The sequence below is a fragment of the Schistocerca nitens genome, chromosome 6 (assembly GCF_023898315.1).
Source record: "Schistocerca nitens isolate TAMUIC-IGC-003100 chromosome 6, iqSchNite1.1, whole genome shotgun sequence".
Classification (NCBI taxonomy): Eukaryota; Metazoa; Arthropoda; class Insecta; order Orthoptera; family Acrididae; genus Schistocerca; species Schistocerca nitens.
In genome coordinates this window covers 148,006,627-148,033,571 of record NC_064619.1, presented here as the reverse complement: position 1 = coordinate 148,033,571, position 26,945 = coordinate 148,006,627, and the positions used below count along the sequence as shown (strand labels likewise).

The 26,945-nt window shown below is 37.1% G+C and overlaps 1 protein-coding gene and 1 long non-coding RNA gene across 3 annotated transcripts in view; one reads left to right on the top strand and one right to left on the bottom strand.

The window, feature by feature from the left end:
- Nucleotides 1–3,442: 3,442 nt before the first annotated feature.
- Nucleotides 3,443–12,605, top strand: LOC126262871 (uncharacterized). Of its 2 annotated transcripts, XR_007546772.1 has the most exons (4): nt 3,443–3,622; nt 3,944–4,043; nt 10,925–10,960; nt 12,216–12,605. It is a non-coding gene; the product is annotated as an uncharacterized LOC126262871 (long non-coding RNA). The 2 variants fall into 2 exon arrangements; XR_007546771.1 differs by lacking the exon at nt 3,443–3,622 and having other exon boundaries at nt 3,849–4,043.
- Nucleotides 12,606–20,723: 8,118 nt separating this feature from the next.
- LOC126263263 (uncharacterized) overlaps nt 20,724–26,945 on the bottom strand; it is a 292,463-nt gene continuing 286,241 nt past the window's right edge. The window contains exons 9-10 of the mRNA XM_049960348.1: nt 24,282–24,511; nt 20,724–24,067 (exon numbers count right to left, since the gene is read on the bottom strand). Coding sequence (XP_049816305.1) covers nt 23,734–24,067; nt 24,282–24,511 — 564 coding nt within the window. The 3' untranslated portion in view covers nt 20,724–23,733. The remainder of the gene's footprint in view (nt 24,068–24,281; nt 24,512–26,945) is intronic.

Below are 26,945 nucleotides of genomic sequence, written 5' to 3'. Positions count from 1 at the left end.
TTTCTATACAACAAGCTTCAAAATGCTGATCAAAACAGTATTTTGTGAGCTCTAGAGATCTATACATTATATTCTTTTTTACATATATAATTACACCCACCCTTCTGCACACTGTTTCTACAAAAGTGAGAGACAATATGATAGCCACCTATATTCAGCATATTGATACCCTCCTTTACATGGTGTTCGGTAAAACAAAGGATATCGGCATTGTCAATAGTATTACTGTCACTAATATTCATTATCAACAGTTCTAGTTTACTTCTTAGCCCCCTTATATTTTGATGGAAAATACACCGTTTGTCACATTTAGTATTGACTTTTTGAGGAAGTGAGTTGCTAGGTTTGAAGATAGGTGAGTTTTTGCACATGCTCGTTAGATAATTGATCAATAGTATTACTGTCACTAATATTCATTATCAACAGTTCTAGTTTACTTCTTAGCCCCCTTATATTTTGATGGAAAATACACCGTTTGTCACATTTAGTATTGACTTTTTGAGGAAGTGAGTTGCTAGGTTTGAAGATAGGTGAGTTTTTGCACATGCTCGTTAGATAATTGATCTTTTGCTGAGTGTCATTTCTGACTGACTTACCTAAGTCTTAATCTGTTCAATAATAGAATTTTCGATAGCTAAAACATGGCATGTAATATGGCTTACTTGTTGATTGCATTAACTTAGAAGCTTCAGTTTTGTACAGAACGAAGAGACTTCACACCTCAGTACGTGACATAAATTTCCAGCTGATAAAGGTAAAGTTTCCCGAGACAAAGGCGAGCGATAAGATGTTCTGGCATTATGTCAGTACGATAGCAAATGACAAAAACGGGAGGTTTTATTAAAGGTTTTACTACAATTTAATACTTTTCGCGTTTTCCCGTGTAATTTGGCTGCTACACCTCGTCTTGTGCAAAATCTTAATGTTTTAGGTAAACTAAAAAGCACTTCATCCGGTCTATAATTGAATTTTCTGTAACTAAAATATGACCTGTAATACGGCTCACTAATCACTTGCAGTAACTTAGAAGCTTCTATTTTGTACAGAACGAAGGGACAGGATACCTCAGTACTTAACATTAATTTCCAGGCCATAAATGTAATCTTTCCCGAGAGAAAGGCGAGCAAAGTGATGTTCTAGCATTATGTCAATCCGAAAACAAATAACAAAACCGGAGATTTTGTTAAGTTTTTACTACAAATTAATACATCTCGCGTTTTCTCGTCTAATGTGGCTGCTGCACCTCCCCTCGTGCAAAATCTTGTGGTCCTAAGTTAACTGCAAGGCACTTAAACCAGTCAATAATTGAACTTTCGATAACTAACACATGACCTGTAATACCTCTTAGCAGTCTGCTGCATTAACTTAGAAGCTTCTATCATGTACAGAACGAAGAGACTTGATACATCAGTACGTGACATAAATTTCCAACCGATCAATGTAATCTTTTCCCGAGAGAAAGGCGAGCAATGTGATGATCTGGCATTACGGCAGTACCAAAAGAAATTGACAATAACGGGTGGTTTTGTTGCGTTTTTACTACTAATTAATAGTTCACGCGCTTTCTCGCGCAATGTGGCTGCTAGACTTGGTCTCACAAATAAGCAACTTCTTTGAAAAACGCAATATCCTATGTAACAATCAGTTTGGCTTTCGAAAGGGGAAGAACACAACAGGGGCCATCTTGGAAATCATTGACCAAACCTTAACAGCTTTTGAAAATAATAACATGGTATCACTGGTACTATGTGAACTAAGCAAAGCTTTCGATTGCATTCCTGTTGACATACTACTGGGGAAACTAGAGTTTTATGGGGTGAGAGGGAGCACTTTATCGGTGATAAACTCTTATTTAAGTAACCGAAAACAATTCGTCTCAGTCAGAAATTTAAATTCTTCCATCATGGAAATCAGCACAGGTGTACCACAAGGGTCTATCCTTGGACCCTTATTCTTCATTGTCGCTATTAATGATTTACCTGAAAATATAGCTCACCCTGTTGTGTGTTATGCTGACAATACAACACTCCACACATCAGAACATTTCAGACCTGAATAACCTAACAAAAGAAACACTAGATAAGGCCCTGGACTGGTTTGCAGCCAATAAGCTCCTATGCAACCCTGACAAAACACAACAACTTTTAATGGTAACATCAAATGAAGTAGGCAATAAGTCGGTAAAACTCTTAGGTATTCACATTGACTCAAAACTATATTGGGAGGAACATGTCAATCATGTATGTGAAAAAATATCTCGGGTGGCATACCTTCTCTTGAAACTAAGGGAGGTAGTGAGCTTGGAGTACCTCAGGGTGACATACTTTGGGATATTCCAGTCACATATTTCATATGGTCTGATTATATGGGGGCACTCCCCTCACATCAAAAACGTATTGAAATTACAAAAAAAAGTCATACGTATAATATGTAAAAGAGGTCATAGGGAGCACTGTCGTCCTCTTCTTTCCAGACTCAGAATACCTACAATTATAAATTTATACATCTATGTGTCTGTACTCTATATTAAAAATAATATTTCAGAATTTATTGCCAGAAGGGAAATACATGAACACAACACCAGGGCTAACGGTAATTTAGACATACCGCGCCACAGATCAGCGAGAAAAGGAAATTCCCACAAAGTTAACCCACTCAAAATGTTCAATAAACTGCCAGTTCATGTTCAGTCTATGGATACAAATTCTTTTAAAATTAAGTGGTACAGCTGGCTGTCAGATCATCCATTCTATGACATTAAATAATTCTTTGAGATGCCTGAGGAGAATATAAGCATTTAAAAGTTGTCTGTAGTTAAACATATTATTTTGTGCTGTGGTTAATCGTGTGTAATTACAAAGTTTATACTATAAACAATAAAATACCATATTATATTATAAGATAGCATGTTGCGTTAACTTTTAAAAGCTATCCTTTGTAATTTGGTACACTGCCATGCTTCAAATGTATTCTATCATGTATTGACAGAAGTTTATTTTATTATTCTGTATGTACTAGTACATCTTGTATGACGAAGCCAATATCATTGTAAAATTTATTTATTTTTTTTTATTTATGCATTTATTTTACCTGGCAATAAAATTCTTGATTCTTGATTCTCGTGCAAAATATTAACGCCGTAGTTCAACTGCTAGGCTCTTAAACCCGTCAATAATTGAATTTTCGACAACTAAAACATGACCTATAATAAAGCTTACTTGTCGATTGCATTATCTTAGAAGCTTCTAGTTTGTACAGGACGATGACACTGGAAACCTCAATACGTGACATAAATTTCCAGCCGTTTAATGTAAACATTCCCGACAGAAAGGGCAGCAATGTGACTTTCTGTCTTTGCGTCAGTACGAAAACAGATGACAAAATCGGGAGGATTTCTTAAGTTTTTAATACAATTTATCACTTCTCACGGTTTCTCGTTCAATATGGCTACTTCACCTCATATCGTGCATAATCTGAAGGTCTTAAGTCAACTCCAAGGCACTTAACCATACAATAATGGAATTTTCGATGACCAAAACAAGACATGTAATACGACTTACTCGTCGATTGCATTAACTTAGGAGCTTCTATTTTCTACAGAACGATGGGACTGAATACCTCAGTACGTGACATTAATTTCCAGCCGAAATACGTAAATTTTCTCGAGATAAAGGCGAGCAATGTGATGTATTGGCATTACGTCAGTACGAAAACAAATGCCAATAACGGGAGGTTTTCTTACGTTTTAACTACAATTTAATACTTCTCACGTATTCCTGTGTAATGTAGTTGCTACACCTCGTCTCTTGCAAAATCATAAGGTCCTATGTCAAATGGAAGGCATGTAATCCGGTCAAGAAGTGAATTTTCTGTAACTAAAACATGACTTGTATTACGGCTTACTTTTCGATTTCATTTACGTATAAGCTTCTATCTTGTACAGAACGAGGAGACTGGACACCTCAGTACGTGACATAAATTTCCAGTCGATAAATGTGAACTTTCCCGAGAGAAAGGCGAGCTAACTGATGTTCTGGCACTGCGTAAGTACAAAAACAAGGTTTTACTACAATTTAATACTTCTCGCGTTTTCTCGTGTAATGTGGCTGCTATATCTCGTCTCAAGAAAAACCTTAATGTCTTAGATCAAATGCAAGACACTTAATACGGCCAATAATTGAATTTTCGATAACTAAAACATGGCATGTATTACGGCTTACTTGTCGATTGCATTAACTTGGAAGCTTCCATTTTGTACCGAATGAAGAGACTATATACCTCAGTACATGACATAAATTTCCAGCCGACAATTGTAATCCTTACCGAAGGAATGGCGAGCAATGTGATGTTTATGCAATATGTCAGTACGAAAACGGGAGGTTTCCTTAAGTTTTTACTACAAATTAATGCTTCTCCCATTTTCTCGTGTAATGTGGCTGCTACACCTCATCTCGTGCAAAATGCTGAGGTCTTAGCTCAATTCCAAGGCATTTAAACCGGACAATAATGGAATTTTCGATAACCAAAACATGACCTGTAATATGGCTTACTTGTCGAGTGCATTAACTTAGAAGCTTCTATTTTATACAGATCGAAAAGGTTAGATACCTCAGTATGTGACATAAATTTCCAGCCGATAACTGTAAACTTTCCTGCGAGAAAGGCGAGCAATGTGATGTTTTGCAATTACTTCAGTACGTAAACAAAAGCCAAGAACGGGAGGTTTTCTTCCGGTTTTACTACAAATTACTACTTCTCCTCTCGTTTTCTCGTTTAATATGGCTGCTACACCTCATCTCGTGGACAACATAATAGTGTGAACTGTACTTTCTCAGCTGCCAACACGAAACGGTGTAAAGATGGGTCATGCGCAGCCAATGACACGAATTGGCGTAACACAACACAGTCTGTACTGCTCACTGAAATTACTCCAGTCACCAAGGTCAATGCTCCTGGACCGGCCGAAAAAACAAACCGGTTGCAGTGAGCACCCACTATTCTGACCAAGGGAGTGGCGGCAACACACATGCAAACACATTGTTTGTGAGACACGATGAACAAGTGAATATGAAAGACGATTTATACCGACATGAGTACACAGAGTACGCGAAAGAACTTGCCCCCCTTCTAACAACCGTGTACCGCAAGTCTCCAGAGGAACGGAATGTTCCAAATGATTGGGAAAGAGCACAGGTAGTCCCAATCTTCAAGAAGGGTCGTCGAGCAGATGCGCAAAACTATAGACCTGTATCTCTGACATCGACCGGTTGTAGAATTTTATAACATGTTTTTTGCTCGCGTATCATGTCATTTCTGGAAACCCAGAATCTACTCTGTAGGAACCAACATGGATTCCGGAAACAGCGATCGTGTGAGACCCAACTCGCTTTATTTGTTCATGAGACCTAGATACAGGCTCCCAGGTGAATGCTATTTTCCTTGACTTCCGGAAGGCGTTCGATACATTTCCGCACTGTCGCCTGATAAACAAAGTACCGAAAATCAGACCACCTGTGTGGCTGGATTGAAGAGTTTTTAGCAAACAGAACACAGCATGTTGTTATCAATGGAGAGATGTCTAGAGACGTTGAAGTAACCTCTGGCGTGCCACAGGGAAGTGTTATGGGACCATTGCTTTTCACAATATATATAAACGACCTAGTAGATAGTGTCGGAAGTTCCATGCGGCTTTTCGCGGATGATGGTGTAGTATACAGAGAAGTTGCAGCATTAGAAAACTGCAGCGAAATGCAGGAAGATCTGCAGCGGATAGGCACTTGGTGCAGGGAGTAGCAACTGACCCTTAACATAGACAAATGTAATGTATTGCGAATACATAGAAAGAAGGATCCTTTATTGTATGATTATATGACAGCGGAACAAACACTGGTAGCAGTTACTTCTCTAAAACATCTGGGAGTATGCATGCGGAACGATTTGCAGTGGAGTGATCATATAAAATTAATTGTTGGTACGGCGGATGCCAGGTTGAGATTCATTGGAAGAGTCCTTAGAAAATGTAGTCCATCAACAAAGGAGGTAGTTTGCAAAACACTCGTTCGACCTATACTTGAGTATTACTCATCAGTGTGGGATCTGTACCAGGTCGGGTTGACAGAGGAGATAGAGAAGACTCTGCAAGAGAGGCGCTCTTCATCATGGTGTAGCTTGCTGTCCAGGTTTCGAGAGGGTGCATTTCTAGATGAGGTCTCGAATATATTGCTTCCCCCTACTTATACCTCCTGAGGAGATAATGAATGTAAAATTAGAGAGATTCTAGCGCGCACGGAGGCTTTCCGGCAGTCATTCTTCCCACGAACCATACGCGACTGGAACAGGAAAGGGAGGTAATTACAGTGGCATGTAAAGTGCCCTCTGCCACACACCGATGGGTGGCTTGCAGAGTATAAATGTAGATGTAGATGTAGACGTTCAAGAAAACTTGTACGAAGAGCAGGTACAGGCAGTTATAAAGCCAATGATATTTGACATGGAAGTTCACTTACTTTTAGACACATTTGCAACTGCTAACTTACTGTCAACTGAATTTATCCAAGAGTTGGAGAACAGAGGTAAATTCCCATGTTCCCAGTGCAGAATTGTAGAATACAGACAGCCGCTGGAAACAAATCGAAAGTAAAGATACAAGCACTTATTCCATTGAAAATAGGACACTTTACTATCAACTGTAATTTCCTCATCATTGACAAATTAATAATGAATTGTTTGATTGGGATGGACACATTTAGAACTTACAAGACACAAATTGACATAGGAATTGGTAAATGCTACTTCAGTGAGAATGTACAGATATTTTCTGTTGATTTGATAAAAATGTCAGACAAGAAGATCAAGCAGAAGGAGGAGTCTGATGTGACAGTTCAGTTTGTATTTTCTACTGTATTATTTGTAAACATTCACTATAATGAACAAATGTCAGATTCAGATGTAAACTATGAAATGGCAGAGCAAAAGGTAAGTGGGTCCAGCATCTTAAATGAACACAAGCAACAGGAACTTATAGATCTGTCATTTGAGTATGCACATGTATTTGGAAAACAACCTGGAGTTATTAAGGATTATCAGTTCAAAATGGATGTTTACCCACATGAAACTTTTTGTGCATCACCATATCCCATTCCTTGGATGAAAATAGAGGCAGTACGGGAAGAAAGCAATCAAATGATTAAATGGGGGATCATTCAACCTTCCTTTTCACCTTATTGTAGCCCCATATTGCCTGTAAGTAAACCAGACAGATTGGTAAGATTGGGTCTGGATGCTCAAGATATTAATAGGATCCTAGTACCAGTTCAAATCAGGCTTGGCGACCTGTATGAACAAATGTTGAAGTTCCACAATATTCAATATTTTACAATATTGGACCTTGGATTCTCCCTCTGGCAAATCAAACTCCATCCAGAAAATAGAAAGTACACAGATTTTGTTTGTGGTGGTAAAAGCCTGGAGTTCTGCATCCTGCCATTTGGCTCGAATATAATTACAAGTGTATTCATCGCAGCATTAGATAAAATATTAATTCCAGATCTACTCAGCAAGTTTACGATCTATGTTGATTACTTGTTAATCGCCACCCCCACTTGGTCGGAACACATTCAGCTGATTCAGAAAGTTTTACAACGTTTTTCAGAATACAGGGTGACAGCCAATTTAAGGAAAGTCTGACTTTGGCAGGGAGAAGGTAAAATTATTATCTCCGAACAAGGTATCCTCCTTGATCCTAAGAAACTCAGTGCCATATGCAATTGTCCTGCACCTATGAACAAGAAACAACTTAAAGCTTATTTAGGTTTAGCGTCATTCTTCGGTAAGTTCATACCCAAATAACTGATGAATGTGATGCCATGCTTAATTTATTACGCAAAACAAACCATGGCTGTGGGATGACAAGTGCCAAGAGGATTTCAATAATTACTGAATGCAAATATACTTTGTCACCTCAATATGGAGAAGGACTTCTGTCTGTGCACGGACACCTCCTCGCAGGGTCTGGGGGCAAGTCTGTTCCAAATGAGAGAGGAAGATGGTAAGATATTGCTGAAAGTAATTAGTTTTGTTAGCTGCACATTAACTAAGGCAGAAAGATCATATTCTGTATCAGAATTAGAAAGTTTGGCAGTAGTCTATGGATTCAAAAAATTTGAGTATTTTTTATGGAGTAAGAGTATAAAAGCACATTGTGATCACCAATCCCTTTCATTTTTGTTGACATGCAGATTACTGCACAGGAGACTGGCAAGGTGGTGTCTATAGCTGCAAAAATTTAACTTCGAAATTATTTATCTCAAGAGCAGTCAGAACATCATTGCCAATGCTCTATTAAGGTTATCTCAAGGTCTAGATGAATTTAGTGAATTTTTGGAACAGGATTCTGAGATGAAAGCTTTTCTTATGTAAAGTAAAATACCGCAATCTGACTACAGTATATTTAGTAAACAAATGAAAACCATGCAACAACAGGACCTAAGATGGAGTAATGTCAAACAAAAACTAACATAGGAAGGCAACAAACTGGTGAAAATGTGGTGCATCGAATATAAGGGTGTTGTATTCCATCACAAACGTCCTGACTCAGAGCAATGGTGCATTTGTCTTCCTGAGAAGTACATTGAGGGATTCATAGTGTACACCCATGAAGTGTGGGGACACTATGGGGTAAGTAAATGTACTGAGATGATAGGTGAACATTGCTACTTTTCAAATTTGAGACAACGAGTACTTCAAGTATTACAAAAATGTATAGTGTGTAAGAAGGCAAAACATTCTAACTCTTCTAAACACGTCGAGATTCACCCGATTTTAACTAAGAAACATTTAGATTTAGTGTCTCTGGATGTAGCTGGCCCCTATCCAAGAGGCAAGCGTGGAGTAATATACATAGTAGCACTATATGATGTTTTTACAAAGTATATTAAAATGTATACTATATGTAATGCTACAGCGACGTCCATCAGGAAAAGGATTGAAGAAGATTGCTTGAGGAGGATGGGAAAGCCACAAGGGATACTTACTGATAATGCCTCATATTTTATAGGACGGAAATAGAAGCAATTTATGACATCACAGGGTATAAAACACATCTTAGTTTCAAGATTCCAGCCCAAGGCAATGCCTGTAGAAAGAGTATTCAAGGAATTTAATCAGTTCATAAGAACATACATACTGCACAAACACAAAATTGATGCAGGTCATTAATAATCTTACAAATTCTTCCTCTGGTTTCACACCAAATGAAGTAATGTTTTACACCAGACAAAAGGACAAATGGGAGTAACCCCCACCAAAAATACCAGTGGTGGATATGACATTAGAGGATAAATTAAACAGGCAGGAATCACACTGGAAAACAGGGCTGAATATAGGAAGAAAATCTATGATTGGAAGCGGAAGCATTTTACACAGTTTAGTGAAGGCCAACGCGTTCTGTTACAAACCCTTTCTAAGTCAACAGAAACAGGAAAGTTAAACAAGAAGTGGCAATTACTTTATACAGGACCACATATAATTTCCAAAATCTCATATCCTGTAGCTTATAGATCGATTTCCAAGAGGACTGGTTGAGACAAAGGGCTCTACCCCAACAAGGCCTTAAAAGCATTTGTGGAATAAACATTTTTGACACAAGTATTTTTACTAAAAATGACTGTACATAGTGTACATAACAGTAATTTAATTTATGTTTTCTTTTGAATACTAGTGTTAAGGGAACATGTTTAGATATAAGAGTTTTTACTTGTATTTTGATGTAAACACATCAAAAAAGTTTCGCATCACCTTGGTTGTGAGAGTTCCAGAACCTGTACATAAAATTGGAATAGATATCAGCGTAAACATCATTTCTGCCCTTTTTATTGCCCATGAAAACCAAATATTGCGTGTTTTACCACCATAATGTCGTTATCCTGAAGGAAGCCATTCACAAGATATGCTCAATGGGGGCATGAACTGTCATCCATGAAGACGAATGCCTCAGAAATATGCCTCCGGATTAGTTGCACTATCAGTCAGAGGATGGCATTCATGCACCGTACAGCAGTTATGGTGCCTTCCATGACCACCAGCAGCATACATCGGCCCCACATAATGCCACCCCAAAACTTCAGGGAACGTACACCATGCTGGACAGTGTGTCTAAGGCATTCAGCCTGACTGGGTTGCCTCCAAACATGTCTCCGACAATTGTCTGGTTGAAAGCATATGCGACACTCATTGGTGAAGACAACGTGATGCCAGTCCTGAGTGGTCCATTCAGCACGTTGTTGGGCCCATCTCTACCACACAGCATGGTGTTGTGGTTGCAAAGATGGACCTCGCCATGGACGTTGGGAGTGAAGTTGCGCATCGTTGAGTCTATTGCCCACAGTTTGAGTTGTAACTTGACATCCTGACGCTGCACGAAAAGCATTATTCAACATGGCGGTGTTGCTGTCAGGATTCCTCCGAGCCACAATCCGTAGGTAGCAGTCATCCACTGCAATAGTAGATCTTGGGCATCCTGAGCAAGGCATGTCATTGACAGTTCCTGTCTCTCTGTATCCCTCCATGTCACTCTGATACACCTGGACACTTAGCTTGTTGAGAGCCCTTCCTGGCACAAAGAAACAATGCAGACACAGTGTTGACATTTTGGCATGGTTGAAATACAGACAACATGAGCTGTGTAACTCCTTCCTGGTGGAATGACTGGAAATAATCAGCTGTCGGATGCCTTCCATCTAATAGTTTACGTCTTTGAGTGGGTTTAGTGACATCTCTGAACAGTCAACAGGACTGTTTCTGTGATACAATATCCACAGTCAACATCTCCAGGAGTTATGGGAACAGGGGTGATGCAAAACCTTTTTCAATGTGTGTATAAAGTAGCAGGTAAGTGAAATTGAGACAGATATTTTTTTCTTTTCAGTGACCAGTGCATCGACACAGCATGAAAGAAAAAATGGTAAGCTTCAAGAGTGACATGGTACCATACAAATTTAATGGGCTGCACCTAAAGTAAATAAAATTTAGTAGTAAGAAATATTATATATGAACGATTCAAAGTATATGCAGTAGCAATCCGCTAAGTAATGTAATGACATAGGTTTGATGCTACCAAACAAGGGGCCAACCTACACACAGGGTACTGTCACTGCTTCAGGAATTCCCAACACCCATTTTTCTCTTTACAATATGTATATGTACATGTCGAATGAAAAAACATTCATGGCAATTAAACATGTCATGAATACTTAAGTTACAAGTCATTTGTAGTAAACAATGGTTATTTCTTGTAGTAGGAGCATAACAAGAATCTACCATGAATAATGCTGATTGAGAGTCTTCTTGTAACCCAATATATGAGTTATATGTCCTTTCGTTCGTAATCCGATGGGCCTGTAGTCAAGTAGATTCCTTCCTTCATTCCTAGAGGCAATGCTATGTGTAGTTACTACTAGGCAAGCAACACGTAGTGTATTTGAAGTAGATGCCAATGCTTTCCCAAGTGCTCCATAAATAAATAACAAGCACCTATGAATAATGTAAAAGGAATTATGTATAATATTTCTTATGTAAAGATTTGCCAAGTGTAGTTACTATAAGGCAAGCAGTGCACAGTGTATTTGAAGTAGATGCCGATGCTTTCCCAAGTGCTCCATAAATAAATAACAAGTGCCCATGAATAATGTAAGAGGAATTATGTATAATATTTCTTATGTAAAGATCTGATACCCAAACATACTGATGTATATACATATATAAGGATGATCGATGTAACTGAGGTTACACATGTTTATAATGTGAATGTAAATGAATCTATTATTTACAAACTAAACTGACATGACTGTTTATGAAAATAATCAAAGCTAATGTAGTATTTTAACTATTCACAAAATTAAACTCAATGTGAAGTAAGTTTGAGTGGATTTTCAGCAAAAATATGTAATATATGAATGTATTAAAATAGTAACTACATAAATAACAATCTGTTTAAAGAGTAACAGTATACAAATGCAGACATTTTATGCAAAATAATTGACTAACAGAGTTGGATGGCAATTAGGTAAGGAACCTGAGTAGCAGTGATTTTTTTTCTTCAAAAGTGAAGTGTATTGACTCTTAGTACATTCATGCAAACCTACAAAAATTTGTACTAAACTGCCCTCAACTCTCAATAAATGGAGAAGTGTTTTATAAGGAATTAACGTTTTTGGCAGGTGCTGATCGGCGGATTTCCTCTCTGCTGAATAAGCACATGACAACGATAAACAGTGGGTTCCAGGCCGTAAAATTGGATGTCTTCCGTCACAGCATTGAAATTACCACAAGCATGCACACTCTTTCCAAGAAATGAACAAATATTTGTGGAGGAATCCATAGTGCAACACACAACAACTTCGCTATTTCACTCCACATAAAACGGACAACACTAACTGCTTGCCATGCACATGGACGCAATAATGAAAGAGACTTGATTAAACCAAGCATTGTTGAATATGCACAGTATTTGATATTTGTACCACTTTTTATAACTTGTTTTCCTATTAGTTATTTGTATTAGTATGTGTAGATATAATAAGGTAAAGCTGACATCTCCACTTAACACGACATACATCTATCTAAAAGAATGAGAAACAAAAGGCCTTTGCCCCCCCCCCCCCCCCAATCGGTAATAGATAGCAACCAATTAATCATATGATACTGCCTAACGATATATTTATACAATGTCTGTACAGTGTGGAGGGGGGGGGGGGGGGGCAATTGTTAACTGTGTAATACCTAAACAACTAGCTCCCAATATCATATCTTTTCTATTTTTTCTTGTTATTAATTTATATGACTGTTTTCTTTTCCTCATTAGAAATAAGAAATTTGTACATTGCCGCAGGAGATGGCAAAGATAGGCTTTTAAAATTATCTTTGTAACAGAAGAGCAATGTCTGGAGAATATTACAATTTTTTTAACAACTTTTGTTTCAGTCTAGCTTCAGAATACTTATGATTAAGATCCCACATAAAAAGGATGTGTAATTTTTACTAGTGCGTCAATATAGTGTTTAGTATATGCTATAGTCATTCATAAGCATGACTTTTGCCTCCAGTCATAAGAAGAGGCAATAATTTCTTCCATCCTTTAAGATATATGTATGTGCTAATCATCAAGATTTAGTGGGCGGACTGTATGATCAGCAACCACAGAAAATTAGACATAAATTAATGATATCAGTGTAACTTAATAGTGACTTGTATTAAATATATATGTGTAATAATTGAGCAACTGACTTTTTGTTAAGCACCAAGTTTGCTGCAAAATCAGACATTCTAAATATCTCCATGGACACAGCAAGAAAAATTACCCTGTATGCATTATTCAGTTTTGTGAATTCAGTCTTTACACGTTGCATTATATTTTTCTTATGCTATGAGGGAGACTGTTCATGCCACTAATTTAGTTTCAACAAGAATCCATGAGTTAATTCCAGTACTGCAAGTAGTAGTTATTACTCATTATGTAAATTTCATGCCGATTCATACTCTGTGTGTTAGCTGTTGGGCTGCCTCCCAGCATGATTATTCCAAAACTAACCAATAGACTAAAACACACTCCAAGATTGACCAGCCATTCTTTTCTGTTTTCTGTTGGTAGTTTTTAATCCATTATAAACCAGCAAGGACCTTTCAGCTTAACAGATTGTTGCTGGAGTACAGTTGTCCAATGTCTTGAGTGCTAGATACACAATTCGACATAGTATACATTCTTCACCAAAGTTGTTTTCTGTGTCGGACTTATAGATGGCTTTAAGTTTCTACGCAGCATCATAAATTTGAACAAATCTCTTTAGCACATTTCTCCAGTACATAACATCATGTCCATGCTGGAATGAGTAACTGTCTGATGATTCTATTCATCTCATTTCCTCGTTTTTCAATTTTAACAAGCAGTCTCTGTGACAGGTACCATTTTCATGTTTAGTCTATTTGTATTGCAGCATGACTCCAAGCACTGAAGCCAAATATTGCAAACTTAGATGCACCACCAAGTAATTTACAACATGCACAGAACAATGATCTTTGGCTAGGAGAATATACAATAGTGATGGTTGATAATTTCCTCAGTCACCAAAACTCTTTGAAACAATTTTTTGCTGCAAAATAGCTTCAGATCTGTCAGCATATTTTAACCAAATAATCCAATGTGTGGTCATTTTTTTCCAATAAAATGTGTCAGTACTGGGGAGAGGAAAATCCTCAGCTTTAGAGGGTGTAGATTCTTGACATCCCTCCGGAATTCCAAAAGTTAGAACTTCTGCGTTTTGTTTGCCATTTAGAACGCTAATTTTGTCTGCACTTTAGGGCTACACTATTCATTGTTACTGTTTTGAACCACAAATTCACCTGAATGTTCAGAGGCACATGGTTCACCTTCACTTCTACCACTGAAATATGCATCCAGTCCATATATTTTCTGTAACAGCTTACTATACCTCTGTCTTTTTCAATCAGCTTTCTTTCTATATGCAGTACCACTTACCTCCTGTAGACTGTCCAATCATACCGCTACCGTGAACTGTAGGGATAAAAAAAAGGTCTGCAATGTAGAGTGCTGGAAACTTGAACATACAGCAGAAACCACTATCCGACATAATGTGGCGGAATAAGTCGGAGTTTTATAGGTTCTCTATTCCAACCCCAGCAGTATCATTAAGAACACCCTTTTCTATACCAAAAACTAATTTTATCAACATTTTCTGACTTTCATAATCTCTACAAGTTTATTTCATTTATCAATATTTTGGACTCTTTAATTAAAACACAAGGGACAGCACAAAATAATAATTTAACACACACACTTTGGCCGTCTGATATGTAACTGAAGAAATAAAGAACACAGAGTTGCCAAGACAGCTGTTCTCTAAGTGTGTTCATTGTTGTTTGTGAGTGCTTCTAAGTATTGTTTTTGAATGAGTGGTTACTGTAATTTATTCAATATTATAATTGTGACTCCAGATGTGTTAGAATCATGTAAGATTTATAAGACTGTTTGAAAGGCCATGCAGCACTGTAGCCAGAACCTGTTTTTAAAGCTTGGTAAAAATATAGCATGCACAATAAATTAATTCTCATTTTATAACACAAAAGTATTATTGCGATATTAATTAAGTAGGTCAGATGGTCATGAGCTGGATAGTCAGGGTCCACTGCACTTTGATTATATCAAATACAATGGAACCAACTTCACTATGACCAGTTAATACTCAAACTATGTACCTTAATTTTAAGTTGAGGTCCACATGAAACATTGTGTTGTGTATGATGGCGACATAATCATGAATGGATGAAAAACTGAGCAACACACCACATGCAAGATCTTGTAAGCAGCGTGATTACGTGGAGTAAGGCTGTGTAAAACAGAGAGCAAGCTGCCCATGTCCTCAGAACGCTGTGTTTCCCTTTGCAGTCAGCTCTGGTCACACAAGATGTAGCAATCTAGTAGTTAAACGGCACTCTTTGTGAGTGATTCATAGCACTGCTCATGACATTAACTGTTGCATTTATTTGCACTCACCTCAAGTGCATAAATAAAGCACAAATATGAAATTAACACTAAATGACAAAGTGACTGGGAATTTTGCCGTCTTTGCAAGGAAATTTGGTCTTCTGAAAGCCATTTGTTCAGTTATTTTTGAATGTCTCACAAACAATTGGAAACATTACACAAGTTAATTTAACTGAAAATCTTGAAAACTGAAACAAACTAGAGAAAGCCAGTAGGTTCAGAGGAAAGACTTGTCAGTTTGCTTGAGGCAAGTGCAAAATCAGTAATAGTCACAACATGTGGAATAATATAACTAAAAGATAAAATGAAAAATATTGTCAACACTAGGTTCATTTATGTTTCTCTGGCTCTAGAAAAGTTATTGGAAGATACCCTAGTTCCAGAATTGCAATGGTTTTCTTCTTCTTCCGTATCCGGATGCACCAATTATATCTTCCCTTCCCAGTAATTAGCAACGTAGGTTGCTTTGTCATTGACTTTCAAAATATCGTCTTTAGTGCATGTTATAGACGTATCTGAGCAAATCAATAGGTGGTCCAAGTCCTGTATTGCTCCGCATACACACCTATCACTATCACTGTAGCCCCATTTAAATAGGTTTGATTTGCACCCAGTTACTCCAGTGTGCAGCCAGTTTAATGACCTCCAAGTAGTAAAAGGTAGTTGAAATACTGCAGATCCCTCCTCAAGTAGTTCCATTGTGGAGTGTGGTAACCTTTCTTCCCAAAGAAATAGCTGCCTTGCGATGGGCTTGGTGGCGAGCTCCTCAGTAGTTTCAATGAAACTCCTGCGGTATTTCAGCCAGACACGTCAGCATATGCATCGGATGTCAAGGATCATTCTTTTGTTTTATGATCTTTCGATCTCGGCGGCTACTTGTCTGCGGATAGTGGGTGGTGCACTGGTGACTTCATTTTATGATATAATATCAGCACTACAACATGACACCACTGAGCTGAGTGGTCCAAAGACTTCAGGAAAGATGTAGTGGTGTTTCATCATTTAATATCACAAATTTAATCTCTCAAAATACTGTGCCAGCTGAATTTTTAAATGAATTTGTATTCAAGTTGGGAATAACTTGAAGGAGTGTTTATAACTAAAAATTAAGTTGCCATGTGGTAGAACTCGTGCTTCTTCTCCTGTTACTGTCTGTGGTGTATTGATAATGTATGACGGCAGCTAAATCTTCATTTACTTCTTTTTGTTTCGGCTTTTTCGCTGAATGAACTGACATTACAGATTCCATTAAGCTTATTTTCCTCCTTCCCCATCGTCAGGAAATGGTTCCTCTGACTCTTCAACATTTGATTATGCATGACATGGCGGCAGTATGCCAGGAAGAAACTCCAAATGACCTGCCCAAGACCAATTCTGATACTTCTTGGCTGAACCTGTGCCTCCCTTTAAGAATTTTAGGTATTTGTTGAGGAGTCTCGTAGATTCTTCCATTTTGCTCGAACAGCCTGATATGTCAGTCAAGCCATATACCAATGTCTAATTTGATGCATTTATTACTAACAAATAGTACATTTTGGTCGAGATATTTAGCCACTGGTGATTCACACCATATCATTGCATTTTAATTGCACGTGGGAAGGACAACAGTCCCAGCTTAGTCAAGTATGTGTGTCAAGAACTGTACAACATTTTATAGCCACCCTATTTACATCAACCAGCAGAGGAAATCTCAAAGAAAATTGAGATGAGATTGATGGAACAGTGGCAATTTCCTAACTGCACTGGCAGCATATATGGAAACCATGCCAGAATGCATTGTCTTAAAAAGGTGGCTCCAATTATTATAAGCCTTTTTTTAAGTTAGTTGCTATGCTGAGATCATCAGTCCCTAGGCTTACACACTACTTAATCTAACTTATGCTAAGGACAACACACATGCTCATGCCCGAGAGAGGACTCAAACCTCTGACAGGGGGGAAGCTGCGTGAACTGTGACAAGATGCTCAGACTGTGCTGCTACCCCGCATGGCAAAAACTTACTTTCAATTGTTCTGTTTGCAGCTACTGATCATGATTACAACTTCTTGCTTATCAACACGGGCAGCTGTGGCAGACACTGTGACAGCACAAGTTTGGAAAACTCTCCATTTTCCCATGAATTCATACAAGGAAAATGTATTCTGCCTTCAAAACATTGCCATGCACAAACATGCCCGTCCTTCATGTGCTGACAGGTGATGAAGGGTTTAAATTACAGAACTATCTGATGACACCTTTCCCCAAATCAGCGGCCCTGGAATATCCTTCAAACGCAATTTTCAATAAACAAATATGCAGGGGCCATTGTCTGGCATACTCACTCAACATTTTGCCACCCCAAAAATTTTGCTGCCCTGTGCAGATGTACATGTTGCTCCTGCCCAAATACGGACCTGCATATTTTAAGTATGAAGTTATTTGAAAGTAAAGAACAGAATCAAATTAAAATATGAGTCTTACTATGTAATTGCAAAGCATTATCCTGTCTGTCAGGTTCATTTTCGAAAGACTGTTATTACACAAATGAAGTACATTTTTATTAAAGCTAGGAAACATGCTAGGAACAAATTATATTCGATATTTTACAAATAATCCTGGAAAATGTAGTATGTATTGTTATATTTACATATCCGATGTTTTTAATTGTGACTGAGACTGATTTATAATTAGATTCATATATTGCATAATATCATTTTATTTTACACTTCTTACAACTTTATTTACTGCTGTGATATCTGTCAGAATTCATTGTACTTCTTTCATTTTCTGTTTTTAACGACCACATTATTGTAGGAAAAAGGCCCGTGTAGAACCATTTTTGTGTTCCTAGTTTTGCTCAAAGTTTTGAGGTGGCATCTGTGTTAATCTGATGTGTAAACATGTAATCAATTCTTAAAGGCACATACTGTGCAACTTTGTACAGTTGTACCATGGCTTGTATTATTGCTAGAATGACTTCAACACAAAAATAAACTATGTTGAAATTCAAGATCACTCATGGCCTGAATTAGTGTGAGCATTACTACTGACTTGGACAATCTTTTTTGTGCCAGGACTTTAATGTATTTCTTGTCTACAGCAACAGCAATATATCAACTCTATGAAGCATATAAATCATGTTAAATATTTGATCCCAGCCAAAAATGGAAACATTTCATCTGGTGGAGGAGCTGGGATCAATGTAGATCTCTGACTGAAATGCTTACACAATTTTGAAGCTTCAGGTGCATTTTTATGACATATTGTAACAACCCAAGATTTGAAACAAAATTTGGACAAGGGAAAGAATAAGCAAAGACAAACAACTATTTGGACAAAATACAACACAAAATTTTGGCCATGAGTACAACAAACTGCAACACCGTACAACTGAGCCGGCAGCAATATCGTGATTGGCAACAAAGTATTTCTAACAGTTGTTTCTACTTTTCCTCAAAGTGATAGCATATGTAGGTTATGTGAAGAACTTTTTTTAAAGGATTGCAGTTTTATTTTTTGATTTTGTTTGGAGTGATTATTCTTCATTTTAGTCTCTAGTAACCTGATTTCTATGTTTGGAGCTGTTTAATTATTGTATCTTTGGTTGTCTTGTTGAAATTTATGTGTTGTAACTGATCCTCTACCTTGTTGTCTAAGAATTTCAACTGTATGTTTATTTCTTCTATGTGTTTGAACCCTAGGTCAAGTCTAGTTTCCAGTCTATCCATTCTCCTATTGACTTGTGTTGCAAAATTATTGATATTTAATTTCACCAGTTGTAAGCTGGTAACCATTTGATTCAACCTTGAATCTAATTGGGTAAAATTTTCATTCATCTGATCTGTCATTTTTTTCTGTAACCTGATGACAACATGATTCCATGTGTGGAAATCGCAGTTCATCTGTGAAAATTTTTGATTTGTTGCATGAATGTATGTAACAATGTAGTCTTAGATAAAGGAGAATGGAGAAGGAGGATAAATGAGGAAATCTACCTCTTGAAGCAACAACCAACAATACTCCATAAGCTGAAGAGAAACAGAATCCAGTGGGCAGACACACAGCCCACATGCCAGAAGGATGACAGGTAAAGAAAGCACTTGAGGGAGAACCAAACCACACTCACCCCATAGGACGACCAAAGCAGCACTAGATGACAGACCCAGTGAAGGATCTTAGCCCTGGGGATTGAAGACACCTGCGAGAACTGAGCACAAAACAGAAAGGAATGGAGGCAGTTCAGTTTGCGGAAGCAGCACTTGGTCTGCAGGCCTGTTAACACTGGATATGACATATGACTGTGTTCTCTTTTTCCGAAAAGTTTGATGTTTAACCTCTTCACGCAGCCTTCACAATGAAACTTAATTCTCTTTTGAACACACCGCTGCATGGATCTCACTGTTACTGAGGCCTACACAATTATTGTTGAATGATTTTCTACACAACAATCCACACACTAAAACTATTTCTGTGCTTTTACTGTTTTTTATACTTCATAAATGATTTATTATCATCACACATCACCATCTTCATGCACTCAAGTTTGGGGGTTCAGTGGAAAGATAATGAAACAGAGAGATGACTGTGAATGCGCACAACTGTGACAGTAGTACTGCGGGGGCAATAGAACGAAATGGTACTTACTTTCTGGACACGTCTTATAGTACTAAACTTGTTTATTCACTTGCTGCCATTCTACAAATTATGTCACAGTGGCACATTTGTCATGATTACGTTTGTATTAGATAATTTCATTGGTAAGTTCTTATAACATTGCAGGTCTGTCTTGGTTTCTTTTTTATACACATCGTTTCTGAAGCCTGTAATCACAGCATGATCATCTATTTTTGTCTCTGTTATAATATTCTCCATATCTCTATTTAATGTGGTACCAGACTTAACCCTCATGAAAACATAGTGCTGTGAATGTATATTTCCACAGATGCGTGTAATACTAAAACACTTATTAGTAGGATCAGATTTTCAACACTGTGTCATTTTTTGAGTCTTAAATTTTGAATATTTCCCAAAACCCCAAAACAAAATGCTTCTACACAACTTATTTGTAACCATTTCATAACCCAAAACTAAGTCACACTCTGAATAATGAAGAGAGTACAAGTCCATCTTTTAAGACAATTTTAATATTTCATCTACATAAGGTATATGGATTACATAAGCAAAAGAAAAAAATTGTATCTGGAATGATATTGAAGAAAGTGGAGCTATTCAGGGCGTATGTCATCACATGATTGACTGTATGTTACTCAGATGTACCACCATTTAAAATATATGCATTACACTACATGCACTGACACTGTATGATTTATTGATCCATTTTCATCTACAGCTGCACGATGTGCAAGATATATTTGGATTTTTATGTTAATATTAACAATTTGAGATATAATAGACCTTTGTACATAAAAATACACATTAATATATCAATTAATGATGAATACTTAAATAAATTGTACTATGACTTGAAGGGATGCTAATGCCTTAGTTTTTCTTTCCTCGTGACATGTGATTAAGTATCTATGTCTCTTGGTAGCAGTCAAATTTTAAGCACAGCACTGACACATGTGTGAGGTGCAGTGCAATAGATCATCAAAAAAGAATAATTTCAATGTACTTCTGGAATAATTTTACTTGCTGAGAATACCAGTTGTTAGTGCATAACTGACAATTATAATCAATATTATTTGTGACTACAGGAGGTAAACTAATGGAGGCCAATAAATATTCCAGAAAAATAAAAGATTTAAATATTTATTTTACAACCAAGTATAAAAGATACTTTCACAAATATATGACACACTTATGAGTAAATCCATTGTTAATATGTGAATGCAGGTACACTTATAAGCTTAAGTCATAACATCTCATTCATTCACTTAAATACACTATCACACTTATCACAGAGGTAGTTTAAAAGAAATTGTTGTTCATATGTAATAAATCTGAACAGTCTTTTGAGATCTTCAGAACAAAAATCATCCATTCCGATTCTTATAATAGTTGTTATATCCCATTCTTCACTTCTAAAATATATGCACACATGATTAAAACCATTCTCTTCATAACAAATGAAATTTATAAAAGATTAAGAATTGTAGAGTATGTATCTCAATGAAATTACAAATGAAGTTTAAATGAGGAGTGTCTTGGTATTTACCTGAAAATTTCCATTTTGGCTTATAGAAAATAAAATGACTAGATTAGGAAATTGCTTTCAGATAATTCAACGGAATTAGCTCAAAAAGTATTTGTTCACCTGTCTGGACTGGAAATTGTTCAAGGAATAAAAGGTCTTAACAATTATCTTCCATATTTCCATAAATTTAACAGGAGCCTGAAGGAAACAAATGCCTTAGATGACAGAAAAATCAAAACCAATACAGTAATATGCCAACAAGTGACAATATCATAAAGGCAGGTAAAGCGAACTATTGATCCTAAAACTGTAAACAATAATGGAAAACTCTAATAACAGAAGGTAGGGCACATGCCATTTAGTTAACTCGGGACTGAACAGATAAAGATAATGAAGTTACTCTGTTTTTCTTCTATTACTTTGTATTTTGCTCACCTATGGTTGTCCACTGAAAATATTTGTGTGTGTGTGTGTGTGTGTGTGAGAGAGAGAGAGAGAGAGAGAGCGACAGAGGTCGAAATTATTGCAAATGAAAATGACAATAATTGTGAGATTTGGAAGTTTTAAAAATCTAGTGAGAAAGTTTTAAAATGAGAATCAATGCATTCATTGAATACAAGGCACACAAGATCGGTTATGTAGCATTTCAGTTTCATGCAGGATTGAGTGGGAGAACAGTGTTATTAAGGTTGTCAATGACTATCTGTCAAAGCAGAAATATGATTTCTTCAGGCTACATACCATTTATGACACACGCTTGATGTTGTACATGACTGGATAACTCTCAGCTTTACATCATTTCTGAATATCAGGTTGTGTGTTCTCACAGCATATATTTTACTCCTTCTGTGCGGTTTTATGAATATGGCTGACTTCTTAAAAAGAATTTCTCTCTCTCTCTCTCTCTCTCTCTATACAGCAGTGTATTTTACTTGTAAGAATTGAACTGTAAACATTGTAAGAACCCATGTATGTTTTTAGTTCATAAGAAACAATTGACAACTTGCATACAATCTGTATTGTTATACGGATGAATAAACATGTCAATCAATCAATCAATCCTTCTGTGAGGGATTTTATGCTTATGGCTGATTTCTTAAAAAATCTCTCTCTCTCTCTCTCTCTAAGGTTAAAAATTCTTACCATGATCTCATCAAATGCACATTCTCTTCTGTGTATGAGACTGACATTCAGTACTTCATTATTAATGTCTGTGTTTGACATTTCATTCCTCTCAAATGTGAGAAATCCAATTTCCATTAATGTTATACTCTTTGGTTTCTTTTGTTAAAATCATTAAAAATATTCACTATTACTCATTTTAAAGAAAATTTATCTTCTTCAATAGCCTTATAGGTATAATTCTGGGAAAAGCAATACATTAACAAAGAAGGTAGTTCTGTTACAAATACATTTCACAGAAAGTACATTTATTTTTTTTTAATAATTTGGAGTCTCTCCTGTAAAATTTTAATATTTTTGAAAAATGTAATGCTCAGCCGAAAACTCCTACTTTATGTTTCCAACAACAATTTAACTATAAGTTTTATAAAAACACATACAGATCAGTCCAACCTTTATTACTGATACAATGGCAGTACCTAATTTAAAATAAAAAATTGCCATTGACACTATGATAATATTGTCTTTTCATACAGTAACAGAGCAAGCAGAAATTCAAGTGTGGTATCTGTTTCAGTGCCAGTTATTTATGAAGACTGAAATATGATGATAAAATAGAAATTCCAGTGAAGTAAAATGCAAAATAAAGTTGATGGGTTAAATTCTATCATGCAAATATTTCAAAAACTATACAGAATAATAGTTTCTCAATGTATGGAGGATCATAAAATGCATTTTATCTTCTCATTTACTAGTAAACTTACTCAAAATGACAATTTATTGAATGGTTATGTAGAACAACTTAAGATGTTCCCTGTGCTCAATTTTTTTATGGGAAGTTGTGATGATACACTCATTGCCTGTATACTAAAATCACTGCATTTCCCACAGGATTCTGTAGAGAAAAATATTGTGCTATTTACTGGAATGCAAAAATCAGAATGAGCAAGGGGACAGCTATTACACAAACCAAGTAAAGGGCAGTGCGAGGTTCACAGGTGGACTGAATAACATATTCATTGTTCCATTCTGAATCATTTGGTTTCAAAGGTGCTGGTAGCTCCAGGACTACCTTCTCATTTGACCAGAAGTCTAGTGGCAGAGAACATGCTTCTGTTGAATTGACACATGCATCCAGGGCATATGAAACATTGTAGACTCTCTTCTCCAGTTGGAAGTATGCCCTCATATAGTTGGTTTGTACTTCATTTTCACTGTTGAATACAAAGAAGTAATAACCAGTGGCTGGAATGCTGCAAATACAGAAAGAAATGGGATTAAAAGCAATTTGTGTACAATACTAGGAACAGCTTTGGTAAGCTAAATTTGAAACTATTATTTTCTTAAAACAAATTTTGAAGTTTTCCAAGTCACACTTTATTTATGAAATATAGTGATAGCATTCCCTGGCTAGTGTCCCAGCACTATGATTATAGCTTTCAGTGAATTATAATATTTGATACTTACATATAAGTCAATGTGTTATGCAGTCCTGCTTTGTTGAGAGACTCTTCAGATTCACTAGCATTGCAGAGCCTACTTGGTGTGAGTGGCAAATTGAGCACAAGCCCTGCACAGTTGAGTAATGCTTCCTCACTGCTTGAGAATGATGACCAGAATTCTGAATTTGACATGTCTAGTGGGTCTGTTTCATTTATTACAGCATGGTGATCTGCGAAGCCATCAGGCACCAGGTCCTGTTCAGAATGAGAAGGGTTTAATTACCTCTGTGACAACTGCAACTTATAGAAAAGAGTAACGTGTGTGGATCAATCAGATGTACACTGATGAGTCAAAACATTATGACCACTGCTCGCTGCAAAACTGTATGCCTCCAGTAGTGATTTGGGCATATGATGCAGTAAGGAAAGAATGTAAGTAGAGCAGAGACAAGTGGATAGTCATTATAGTGAAGATACAGGCCACAAATGTGCAAATCCACTGATATAAGCAGTTTTGACAAAGGGCACGTTGTTGTGATGCTATGACTGGAAATAAGAATCTTTGAAATGGTAAAGCTGCTTGCCTGTTGGCATACTGCAGTTGTGAACACCTATGTAAAGTGGTTTACAGATGGCCATCTTGTATTGGACAACCATGTCCCATCACAAAGTGGAGAGGTTGGAGCATCCCACACTGTGTAATCCAGCATAGGCAGCATTCTGTCGCAGATCTGATGACAGAGCAACTGTTCAAAGGCCATTGTTGAACATGGAGCTCCACATCACACAACTCCTTCATGTTCCTGTGTTGACCCAATGACACCATCAGTTATGAATGCAGTGGGCACAGCATAACTGAGTTTTCACCATGGATCAGTAGAAATGGGTTGCCTGTCAAATGAATCACTTTTCTTGTTATACCAGGTCAATGGTTGGGTCCTTACACGCCATCGTCCAGATGAATGGCTGCACAAAACACATACCACGCCACAGATGCAGACCAGTAAGGACAGAATTATGCTATGGGGTACACTGAGTTGGGTTTCCATGGGATCTGTGGTGGTACCTGAAGACATCATGACAGCAGTGAAATACGTGAATAGTACTGCAGACCACTTGCATCAATTCGTCTGAAGTCTCCCCTTACAGCGATAACATCTTCCAGCAGGTTGCAAAGTCAGAATCATACTGCAGTGGTCTGAGGGGCATTATAGTGAACTCACATTGATGTCTTAGCCAGCAAATGTGCCTGATCTGTACCCACTGGAACACATATTGGGCACCAGCTGCATGCCCGTAAACCACCTGAGCATAGACATCTGGTGTCACATAATTCTGGAATCCTGTCAGGGACTAGTAGAATCCATGTCAAGCAGGATGTCTGTTGCACTGTGTTTGAAAAGTGGAACAACACATGGTGAAACAGGTGGTCGTAACGTTTTGGCTCATCATTGTAAATTAATTTTATGTAATAATATTTTTAATATTCACAGTTAACTCACTTGCATTTGTCTTACTGTTCTACAAGATTCTTCTTCATGGCTCTTAACTTTTGCCATTGGCTAACAGATTTTAATGCCAATAAAAAAGATGAGAACCTGTCTCAAACAAACTGCATGTGAACTGTTGTACCTCCTCATTGATTGTGAAGCAATTTCCACCAAGTGCTTCCTTAAAAGCAAGTGAGATGATGCAGTGATTAGTACACTGGAATCATGTGCAGGAGGACGATGGTTCAAATCCCCATCCAGCATCCAGATTTCGGTTTTCTGCAACTTCCCTAAATTGCTTATGGCAAATACTGCGACGGTTCCTTTAAAAGGGCATGGGTGATTTTCTTCCCTAATCTGAGCATGTGCTCCATCTCTTGTGAGTTAACTGTCAACAGGTTGTTAAACACCAGTCTTCCTTCCTTTTACAGGTTCCAAACATGTGGATGTTATAAGGTGAGAGGTACAGGCTGTGCGATGGATGTTGAAGGGCAGTCCATAGCATTTCATCTCATTTTTGTTGGGTTATTGCTACGTGTGGGATATCCTGTTACAATGGAGAAGTAACACAGTTCTTAACAGGGTGAGAAGTCTTTTTTTGGTTGGTAGGCATCTCAGACTTTGCAAAAAAATTCTAATAGTAGGTAGCATTGTTCAATAATTCCTGGTGGAAACGGACCAGCAGAATGGATCTATAGGCTCAAAACACCATATTGGCACTATTTGATTTGGAGGCATAATGATGGATCCAAGTCTCATCACACATGACAATTTTACCCAAAAATGTGTCACTTCAGTTTCTGCTCTTCATTCAGCATCATTGACATCCAATGAGCTGACACTTTCCATAATTCCATCACCTTTCAAATGATTGAATACACACTTCCATAACTGATAGTTTCAAATAGATTTAAAGCACAGTTATGTGTCAATAAAATTTGATGAAGTCACAAATAGTCTTGATGCATTTCACTGAGATGCTGCTGAATGAATGAAGAAGTGGAACATGTTTTCAAAATTCTCTCATCCCTTCTTGAAATTATTATATCAGTACTTCACTTGGGGCCATGCATGTTTTCATTGCCAAACTGTTGTTGTAAACAGTAATGATTTTCAGCAGTACTGATTTACTCCTTCATGAGGTCTCTGCTCACTATAAATTAAGCTAAGTGATCTAGACAGAAAATAAAGTGAATCAA